This window comes from Anomalospiza imberbis, chromosome 14 (assembly GCF_031753505.1).
Source record: "Anomalospiza imberbis isolate Cuckoo-Finch-1a 21T00152 chromosome 14, ASM3175350v1, whole genome shotgun sequence".
NCBI lineage: Eukaryota > Metazoa > Chordata > Aves > Passeriformes > Viduidae > Anomalospiza > Anomalospiza imberbis.
Window position 1 is genome coordinate 4,937,774 of NC_089694.1, and position 11,384 is coordinate 4,949,157.

Here is an 11,384-nt window from a genome sequence, read left to right on the forward strand (position 1 = left end):
AGGACCACACCACCCTCACAGGGAAGAATTTCTTCCTAATATCTAACAAGAAATCACTCATTACTCTGAAGAGGGCAGAACAGTGCTCTTGACAGCAATTAAGAAGTAATTAAGGAATTATTTAGCCAGAGGAAGAGCAATAGAAGCAGCTCTGAGCCTGGGCTCACATCCCAAGCCATCATATTTTCCTCTTTCTGTTGAAATATTGGGTGTTAAAGTTAAGAGTTTGAGGACTTGTTCCATTTGGCAGGATGGAAAAGGAGTTCTGCCAACCTCCCATTCCCCTCCATCCCCAAATGATCCATTTTGTGTTCTGCTATTCTCGCAAAAAAAAAAAGCAAAAAGTTAATGCTCACCTACACTTTCCTTAAGCCAAAATTGAAATACTGGAATCTTGGAGGGGGAAAAAGCCTTGCAGTGGGAGTTCAACAGCATCCCTGAAACTGGTTTTGTGTGTAGAATCTATATTTAATTAATAACGGAACCAGAAAAAATCCAACAGAGCTGGGACAGAATTTGACGAAGGTCAACAGGGAGGAAAATTTTTAAATATGCTCCATTTTTCAAAGAAAGCTGCCTTATAAAATCATTAAGGCTGGAAAAAAAACCTCTAAGAGCACCAAGTTCATTATATATTACCTACAAATAAGCCAAAAGCCAAAGAGAAAATGTTTTTCCAAAGTTCTGTGATAATAGAATTCGTGCTGTTCCTCTGGTAATGGCTATTGATATTATTGATCCGCTTTTTCATGTGAGCATCATTTGATCCGATGTTTATGGACAGGCTTTCATTTTTTCCCTAATGCAATGCTCTTCCCTACATTTTTCAGTCTTCAGGCTGGATTTTGATCCCCACAATTGTGCTGATGGGCACCTTGCTCCTGGTGGAATGAGACTGGGAGAAGAACAGACTTATTGTGGGTTGTGATATCAGTGACCAAAATTCAGGCTCTTGCAATAAAAACATGACATTTCTGCACATTTTTCCCCAGGGAACACCCACCTCCTGACCAGGGCAGCCCCACAAGTACCATGGTGGATTATCCCTGAGGAAGTTCTTGGCTTTCCCTAGAGAAACCCTTCAGCGCTCTATGCTGACCTCTGGGACAGATATTTGGAAGTACCCAGGAGATGTTTTAGTGTTACCACCTTTTTTTGTCCTTTTTAGAAGTAAACCTTTTTTTTTTTTTTTCCTCAGCTTACCCTAAAAACCTCCAAGCCACTTATCCCACTTCCCCTTCTGGGAAGGATCCCACCCACAGCTATTGGGGGCAGCAGGAACAGAGAACCCTGGAAAACCCCGAGCCACCACGTGGGGTCTGTCAGCACATCACAAGCCACAGGGACACTGAAAAGTAACTTGGGGCTGCAGAAAGTGGGGAGCCTCATGGGCACCCAGAGCCCAGGCAGGCTGAGGTTAATATAACATCAGTGATTCCAGTCAAAAATCTGGGTTTAAGGAGGATTCAAACAAAGTTACATTGAGCAGCTGGAATATTGATAGGGAAAAAAGTTAAAAGAATACATCTCAGCAGAGGTCTGAGCACATTTTGCCTCCTTACTAGTGAGATCTGGGATATTTAATTCATGGATTTCACCTCAGGGTGAAAATCAGTTCCCATTTATTGGCTGCCCCCAGGACACCACACTCTGGTCCCACACATTGTCAGGAGAAATCCACACTTTCTCTGAAATTTTTTACTTTTTACAAAAGGCTGGACGCAACCTTTTGTTTCTCTTAGTGGAATAAACATAAGCAGGTGGCTATTTCCAAGGATGCTTTTGTTATATAAAAATATTCAATAAAACTGTCCCCAAGCCATTTGCCTGTGATCAGTGACCTGTCCTTGCTGTTTGATGGCTGAGCTGGAGCAGAGCTGGGCAGCAAAGGGAAAGGGAGCTCTGCAAACACCAGCACCAATATCCATACACGGCATTTCACACTCTGATTTGTATAAACTTAACATGTGCAACATGAACATTTTTGCCTTCTATTCCAGGAAAGGTTCTTTTTTAACTCAGCTACCAGGAAAGAGGAACAAAATTTGGTAGTTTAAAACTTCAAAGCAAGATTTTCAAGAAATTCGTTTGCAGTTCTGTTCCCTATTCCATTACGTTCATAAGTCTCATTTGAAACAAAGAACCAACACAGCTTAAAAAAAACCAAAAAGACATGACAGCAGGTCTGGGTGTTCTCTCACGCATCTTTGTTAACTTTTGCTACCTCTCAGATTAGTAATTAATTATTGAAATATCAACTTTGTAAAGTTGAGCTACAAAGAAAGGGAATAAATGGTCTGTGGGTCTTAGAAATTTTGCAATGGAAAGCAGAAGTGTGTAATCACAACAGATGGGGAATAAGAACAAAAAACAGCAACACATTGGATTAAGAAATTGTGTTATTGCACAAAATTAGAAACTTTTTTGAGGAGGATCAAGGATCTCTAAATAGCAAACCAGAACTCAGGAAAGCAAAGCCTCTGTGTCCCAACACAGGAGTGAGAGCCAGGAAAACCCTTCCTGCACCAGCGTGGGGAGAAAGGGAGAAAAGATTAAAAAGTCATGGAATGACAGACTGTTTTGGGTTGGAAGGGACCTCAAAAGTCATCCAGTTCCACAGATCCCAGAGGCCATATTTCACCTTTACCCAACCAGAGGCACATTTAGGAAAGATGCTGTTCCCACTCACCCTCAAGGACAGCAGCAGTGGTGGGACACAGAAAACCCTTGCAAGTCCCAGCTCTTCTGGGGCTGGTTTTAGTCCCAGCTCCTCAGGGTCCTGCAGTTTCCCTCCTCCAGGGGAAGCTCCTCAGCTCCTCACTCACCTTTCCTTCAGAAACACCACCAAAGAAAGCCCCAGAAAAAGTAGTGGGATGCCACATTGTTCCCAAGGCATTGCAGTTTAAAAGGTTGTAAAAAAAAGCAACAAATTTTCTCCTCCAAAGAGGGCTCAAAACAAATATCCTGAGGAAAACAAAGCCTTGATGGACACAGATCACACAGAATTCCCAACAAGTTTCAATAATTCAGCTCCACACACAAATCTCCCCCACTTTGCTCCAGTACATCAAATATTCCTCCAGATTTTTTGTCTTCCCAAGAGCACAGCCCACAAGTGAAGGGGAATATCCACAATCCCTACACAGAGCAGGATGGAAAAGGGAAGGTCTTCAACCTCCTGGGATTCACAGCTCCACACTAAACCCTTTTATTTCCCCCCAGAAGGGAGCCAGGATGGTGGATGTGGGAGTGGAAGGTTCATTAGCACCTGGGCACTCATTTACCAAATAACCACTGACCCTCACAAGTGATTTATATTCCCAACAGATTTATGGGATTATCACAAATAAATGAACTCAAAGGAAAAGCAGGCAAAGATTAAGTGGTGGGGATTTTCTGGTAAAGGAAAATAAAATTAGGGTAATTACAATCAAATAACTGGATTTTTGAAATCTGTATTTAAAACAGGAACAAAACAGAGAGAAAAAAAAATCAGTTTTGCCATGCAATGTATAAACTAGTGAAGAGCAAGAAAGAACACTCTGCTAAAAAACAGATTTCAGCCCACTAAAAGTAGATTAATGTTTTACATTTTGGGTGAAAAAATAAGCCACACAGATTTAGTTTCACTTGTTTAACAAGGAAATAGCTTTTGATTAAAAGAGAGATGAATGAAAAATATAAATATTTACTGTTTGAGATTTTTTCTGATTGTCAGTCAGAATGTTTAGTCCCAAAGGGAAAGGTTTGGCCTTCCAGGTTTTAAGTCCTTCTTGATTTTAACTGGAATAGAACATTGATGGAAGTTGTTTTTCTGCACACCTGGGCATCCTTTTTATGGGAAATAATCCTCCCTCCAGAGAAAGACAGAGTTTAAGATTTCATTGCAAAATGGTTGTAAAGCTCTGGAAATCCTGACCTGGAAGATATTAAAGGAAACCACCACTAGATATCACCATTTGACTATTTATTTAAATCTCAGAAAAATTGGTAATGTGTAAAAATCCTAATTATCCTCCAGGTTGATGAAGTCACCTTCTAGAGGGGCTTAATTCCCACAACTGAGGCAGGCTGTGGAACATCCTGACTAAAGGATTGATTGGGGAAATTTAACTAAAGAGTCCAGCTTTCTACAGGGTCTGGGTTCCAGGACCTGGTGAATATTCCTCTGTGGGAACACAGAATGAGAGCTGGAAATGAAGGCAAAAATTCCCTGCCAGCATTTCTCCTCCAACATCAGATTTTCTGGCATGTGGATAAAAATCAGCTCCAGGCAGAATCTGGCCATGGATGTCTGCCCTGTAAAATATGGCACTGCTTTGCTTTGTAATGAAATCCAGCTGCTGCCCTTCAGCGGGCTGGAAAAGCACCTTTCCAGGGATTTTCCTCAAGGAATTTGAGTTCACTGAGGCGTTTTTCCTCCTAGTGAAAACGGGCACAGCTCCAGTGCAGCTGATGGAGTTTTACTCAAAGTCATAATGGGACTTAGCATCTCCCAAATATAAATAAATCCAAAGCAGGTCATGGATTGCAACATGTCAATTAAAAAAATATTAGTTAAAATAGTATTTAAGTTATTAATAAACGTATTTGTCTCATCTTTTTAGAAATTAACAGATTTTGCCCCTAAAATGTATTCAGCTGCAACATCTTTCTTCCTACAGAGAGAAATTAATTTTGAGAAGTTACTTAAATTGTGGATTCAACCAGTTTAAGAAATGCTGGGGGGGAAAGCACATGTACAGTATTTTCCCACGGGCAAAACTACATAAAATCAATAACAAAATCCAATGTGCTTTACATTAACAGTGTGCATTTACCTGCATCTCCATTTGTGCTGTGAAAACACATGTCATGGGGTGGTCTAAATTACCTATTTTCCTCAAAACACTGCTGTTATGTGGTTTTATTTTCATTCCAGCTAAAATTATCCACATATTTAATAAAATTAATTTAAAAACAAGCTCTGAAACCCGTCCTAAGAAGGGATGGGACAAACACAACTTCCCAGTAACCTCAGGTTTTGCCAAACTCTCATTATTTATGTGTTTTCTCCTGTGCCACTCCATTTGTGTCCCAGGGATGGAGCAGCAGATCCATCAGGGATTCTCCCTCTGCAGCAGCTGCTGCTGATCCCTTGGCTTTAATCCCTGGGGCTGGGGTGAGCAGCAGGAGCAGAGGGGGCTCCTCCAACGCATTCCTCCATGCTGGGAAGGACAGAAAACCACTGGAGTCTGGAGCTCAGGTTTAACCTCCGACTTCCTCATTTCCTGAGGAAGAACCTCGTGCGATTAACTTCTTTCCAGACTTTGGCTTGAACTATAAATAGATCCCAGGGGGAAGCAAGGGCTGGGGCACGGCAGCACAAATGGCATGGAGCACTTCTTGCTACGGATAATTGCAAACCCTTTGGCCGCTGCTGCCCTCTGGAATATTTCCCCTCTCCACCTCAGTTAAATTGTTCTCTGCACCTCCACCAAGGAAATCTGGAAAACTCTGCCCACTCTGCACTCCTCTGGAATTTAATGAAGTCATTTGGCTTCTTCCAAAGGACTCCTGGCCTGATTTTGAATGCTGAGAAGGAGATTAATGAGACACACATGGAATCAGGGCAATGCATAGAGAAGCAAATCATCCTTTTCCTCCCATGCTCCTAGAAAGCAAGGATGAGATTCAGTATTGCTTATTCCTTGTACCAAGGTCAGTGGGAATTTTGGATCAGGCAATGAACAGTTAGGTCTTGGATGTGTATGAGTCTGATTTTATTAATTTATTTCCTTATCAGGAATTATCTTTCCCTGTCATTTTAATAAAGAGAGAGAAGTCCTTTCGTTGCCCAGTCAGATGACTTTTCCCTCAGGAGCAGCTTTTTCTCAGTCCTGCTGATATTTTCTTTGAGTTCACAGATGATTAATGCCCAAGAAATAAAGATTAAAACAAACAAACAAAAAAAAAAAATCCAACCACAAGCAAAAACACCAATAAAAAAACTTTATTAGAAAAAAAAAATTCTGCAGAGCAGGTAACAGTCCAATTCATCTCTCATTTTACAGTGGTGACATAATGAATAATTTCCAGCTGAAATATTTGTTGAGAAGCAAGAGCAAAGGGAGAAAATGTGTTTGAGAGCTAAACAGCAGTATTTCCATATGAAAGTTTGCATTTAATTTCCAAATGAAGATGCAGGAATCTTGCACTATTTTTTCAGGAATGCTTCAGGCATCGTTGCTTGCTGATTCTGCAGAAGATTAATGCTTTTATATGTGGATGTGGCACTTGAGGACATGATTTAGTGGTGTTGGGTTGATGGTTGGACTTGATGATCTTACTGGTCATTTCCAACTTCAACAGTTCTATGATTCTATATATATTATAATAACATGATTAACCAGTATTTTGGAGAGAAATTAATTTCAAATTCTCCATTAGAAAACAGACACCTTTACTCGCCCTGCTACCAAGGGGTTTTGAAACTTAAATTATTAATTAGAACAAGTGTAGTGTGCAAATGTTTCCATTTCCCCACCTAATCCTTAGAGTGAAACATTCCTACCTGAATCCCATCCCTCTCCTGAGCTGAGCAGCTCAGTCAGGATGTGAATTCCACCCTGCAGCTCCATTTTGCACCCACTGTGTTGGAGATTTGGAGGTTTGGGGTGCTGAACTCGGAGCTGTTCCTGTTGGGAGCGTTGCGGGAGCTGAACAAAGCCAACGAGTGCAAGAGGGCTCCTCTGGCTTTGGATGTTTCTATGTTCTGCTCCTGGGAGATCTGAACACTTATCTGGTCCAGGCTGTTCCTTATCCAGCTGCAGGTCAGGAGGTTTGTTATGGAACCACACCTGGCCAGGCTTTCTTCAAAGAACTGTTTGTAGAGCTCTGCCACTTTGGCTTCCATGTACTTGTTGAGCGTGGAGTTGGAAAGGGGCTCCTCACTGAGCACGAGGCTCCTTTCTCCAGCTTCATCTCCAGGCAGGGACATCCCACTGGGCTTTTCGGGATGCTCACACAGAGGGGACTGCCCCAGGGGAATATCTATGGAGAGCAGGACGGGGCCATCGGGGAGTTCATCACACACATGGTCCAGGACACAGCCTGAGTCACACGTGTGGCCCCCTACATGGTCCCCCCCGATCTGCAGGTCAGGGTAGTTCTGGTAAATGCTGTTGCATGGCCAGGATCTGTACAAATCCACCTGGTCTAGGCTTCCTCCTCTCCTGGGGATATGTAGAGCTGGGGATGCAGTTCCTTTAACCAGCATTTCCTGATCTTTTGCAGGCTCCTTTTCTATGGATCCCCATCGGGAGCTGCTCCCGGCTTCCACTTTGCTGCTTCTGGCAGAGAGCTCCTCCCGCTTCTCACATCCATCAGCAAAGCCTTTAATTTTTGGGATGTCTACAAGTTTCTGTCTCCAGATTCCCTCTTTAGCCTTTTGGGATGCAGGAGATTTGCGAGGCTTATCTTGCTGACAGCTTTCTTTATAGATGAGCCTCGTTAGGATGCCTTCTGCCAGCATGGTGACAAGTGTGAGCAACAGGGATCACCAGAGTTCCATGGAGCCCTGGGACGGAAAGACAGGCACAATACAACAACAACTATTATTCAACAACTATTATAGAATAATTGTATTTTCATTATTATTGTTACTATTGTTATTATTACTAATGAACAGTGCACTTCTCACAAAGTGATTTTTCTTTCCCTCTCAAGCATTTATTTTTAGCAAACATTAAAATGAATGTTTTTCCTCTTTACCATGTCCACAAATATCATTCTGAAGATACAGGAAGGGCTTTAATCAGCTGCTTCATCTGTAACATCCCTTCTGCTCCCAAGTCTCTTCTGCATCGTGGCTACTTGAGACAGATTGTACTTTATAAGCTGTAAAAATCAGCAAAATCATTTTACTTGTCTGTATCAATACCATCAGTAATTAATCAATGTTTTCCATTACAAGACAACCATTTCCAAGAGCTAAAGAGGTGACATAGAAAGGAAATAAAGACTATATTCATATTTAGAGGTATTTCTGACTTGAGGTGCCAAGGAGCTCCAAAAGAAACTGAGAGCTCTGCAAATATAATAAAACTGTATTCAAAATGCAGATTAAATATGTTTAGAGTCCCTCTTAATGATGAACTTAAAAGATATAAATAATTTGCCTTCCCCAATAGTGATAATAGTGAAAAGATAAGTGTCTCAAAATAATTTACTACACTTAATGATTCCTTATCATCCCTTTTCAATCTACCTACTGTTAAAATCAATGTGAATCTTCACATCAAGATTCTGACCTGAACCACTGCTCTTATGGAGGAATGGGAAACATGAACATAAGAAAACCATTCAGTTCTTCAAATATCTTTTAAATCTCTGCATAACTGATGTATCCATAGACCCAAAGTGTGCTTGTGGCTCAACACTTTCCACCATGCCCCTACACCCTGGTATATTTGAAACTCACTACACTGGGTCACTTTTCAATCCCAGTGCTCCTTTGCTCCTTCCAGGAGATACTGTAAAACTTCAGTTATTTGAGAGATGGAAATTTTCACATTTCCCCCAAAATTTACACAGCATAACTGGCGGGTTTTTTCTGGTTTTTGTTGGTTTTGGGTTTTTTTTTGTTTTTTTTTTTTTTTTTTTTTGGTGGGGTTCTTTATTTTTGTGACATAGCTCCCTCCCCGAAGCTGAAAGGAACACTGGAATTTTGAGGCCAAAGCAGGCAGGAAAGGCAGCAGACCTGGTTATCTACAGAGTGATTTACATATGCAAAAAGCAGGGCAGCACTTTCTCTAAGCACTTAAGGGATTTGATAAACCAATTTCCAAAGAAAGAAGAATTGGCAGTCTAAATCTTGCTAAAGATCCATGGAATTTGGAATGCTCTGTGCCTTGTAAGACATGGGTAACCAGGTCCTTACCCTGGTCTGTAGGACCCAGGGTACCCAGCTCCTTACCTGCTGATAAATTTTGGGTTATTGCTTTGAAAGGACTCATGAAGAGCTAAAACATGGTAATCCTGGAAAAACTGGTCTTCTCCAAATAAAATAAGTGGTTCCTGTGTTCTGGAAGAAAGCATAAGGAAAAGAAAAAGGCACAAAAAGCCCAACTTACCAAGCCCAGTCAGGTCCGAGGTGGATTTCCCCGAGCCCAGAGCTGTCCTGCTAGAGCTGCTGGGAGGGGGCAGATGGTTACACACCCTTTACTCCCTGCTGTCTGTGCACAAAAAGCCTGACGCACTCATGATGCAATTCCTCAGCATTTTTAACTCTTAAAACAGAAGTGATCCCGCTGGGAGAGGGCGCGGTTTTGGAACACAAAGAGAGGGCTACATCTAAAAGAGGATGTTTGAAAATGAATTGAGATGTTTCTGACCACAGTGTGATGCTGAGGAGCTGCTGACAGCCAGAACAGGGCACGGGGAAGGAGCAGAGGGTCAGGGCTGCGCCGGGCAAAGCGAAATCGGAACCTAATTCCACCAACACTTCCACTGGCAGGAGCTCGGTGCTGCTCAGCTGACTTGTGGACTTACACCACTTCCCCTTTGGAAACACGCAGCTAAATTTAGAGTCTGGTGATGTGCCACTGATGGGGAGGAAGTTGGCAGCTTCCTTTCCCCTGGATTTTCATGAAATACCCTGTGTCTGTGATGTGCAAACAGAACACCGTGCCAGCCTGAAAGCAGCAGCCAATGGACAGCTCTGCACAATCGTGTTGCTCGTTGACCAAACCCGCTCTTGAGGGGTTAAAAAAGTGCCTCCGGCACACCCCAGGTGCTCCCATGGTGGTTTTAGGTGTCCTCTTCAACCTGAAGCCAAGCTCACGCACTGAGCCCTCCCCTCAGCACAGGATCCAGCCCACAGACAGTCTGAAGAGTTTTCTGTTGGTGACTTTTCTAAATTGCCTTTTTCTCAGAATTTAAAAAGCCCCCAGTGAAGCAGAAGCTGAATCTCATGTAAGTACAAGACAAAAGATTCTAAAAAGACACCGTTTAATGACAGGAGCAAAACACAAATTATCACCCATGTCAAGGACAGGGACACCTTCCACCACCCCAGGTTGTTCCAAGTGTCCAACCTGGCCTTGGACACTTCCAGGGATGGGGCAGTCACAGCTTCTCTAGGCAACCTGTGCTAGGGCCTCCCCAACCTCACAGGGAAGAATTTCTTTCTAATATCCAATCTAACCCTGCCCCCTGTCAGTGGGAAATCATGTTGTGCCTCAGAAATTAGGTTTGGAGTAATTCTGGCCATATAGGTTCAATGAAGTCTGTAAAATTCTCTCTTCCCTCCTTTTCTCCTGTATTTCATGAAAACCTTCTCCTGTATTTCATTAAAACCTTGAAATTTTATGGAGACAAAATGAAAGCTCCCACCAAATTTATATAAAACTCATTTAATATCTAAAAGCTGTTCAAGATTACCTGACTTTTAATCATGTTGCATGAGCAATTTCTGCACAGAAAGTGTGGCTGGGGCTCCAGCAGAGTCACTGCCCACAGTCTTTGTGGGCAGGAACCAGGGCAGATCAAATTCCAAGTAGTTTTAAATTAGTGGCTTGCAATTAGTGCCAGCTGCGGCTGGAATTTTTGTGCAGCTGTTTCAACAAGACACAAAAGTAACAGAGAGAGAGGAAGAAATCAAGTCAGGTAATTTGTGTGGAGTGATTAAAAGCAAATCAACTTCCATTTCATACCCAGCAACCTGATCTATGGGATGTGTCCCTGCCCATGGCGGGGGAGGAAGGAGGTGAGCTTTGCCATCCCTTTCAACCCAAACCAGTCTGGCATTCAGGAGGTAAATACATCAATATCCAAAGAAATCAATGTGTTCTCTCAATCAGATCTCACCAAAAAGAAATTCCCTAAGTCAGAATGAGATAGAACCGAAGTTAGTTCAGAAGCTGAGCAGATTGCAGTTAGGATAAACAGCAAGGCAAGGACGTCAGAATTCAGAGCAGACTATATATTGAAAAAGAATAAAAAATTACTCTTACAGTATCATTTGTATATGGAGAAAACAAATACTACCGCACTGAAGGAAATTATGTGAACTATGGTTGCATGTAAACGAAGTAAGTCCCTTGTTTCAGCACAGGCTGGGTACTTTGCAGGCACACAAACATGACACAGATGTTGATGGTTTGAAAGGTTTTATGTTGGGGATTTTTTCCTAAGCACAGCTGCTGCAGGCCCTTTAGATCCGATTCCAGAGGAACTGCAGCCCAACACCGCCCTCACCTCAGAGGAGCCCCTCACACACAGCCCCGCCGCGCCCTCGCGGCTTAAGTAGAAGAGGGGCGGGGTTGAGTGCTGACTGACAGCTGCACCACCCAATAGGAAGGCGGGAAGGGCCCGCCTCGGCCGCTGAGTGGCTGCTGGTTGCC

At 42.6% G+C, this 11,384-nt stretch overlaps 1 protein-coding gene across 1 annotated transcript; it reads right to left on the minus strand.

Moving 5' to 3' along the window:
• Positions 1-5,964: 5,964 nt before the first annotated feature.
• LOC137482336 (TLR adapter interacting with SLC15A4 on the lysosome-like) lies at positions 5,965-10,062 on the minus strand. The gene is made up of 3 exons (XM_068204591.1): positions 9,114-10,062; positions 7,753-7,878; positions 5,965-7,558 (listed from the first exon to the last, which is right to left on the minus strand). Exon 3 carries the CDS (start codon positions 7,511-7,513, stop codon positions 6,590-6,592), a length of 924 nt encoding a protein of 307 aa, XP_068060692.1. The 5' UTR covers positions 7,514-7,558; positions 7,753-7,878; positions 9,114-10,062; the 3' UTR covers positions 5,965-6,589.
• Between the last annotated feature and the right edge of the window lie 1,322 nt (positions 10,063-11,384).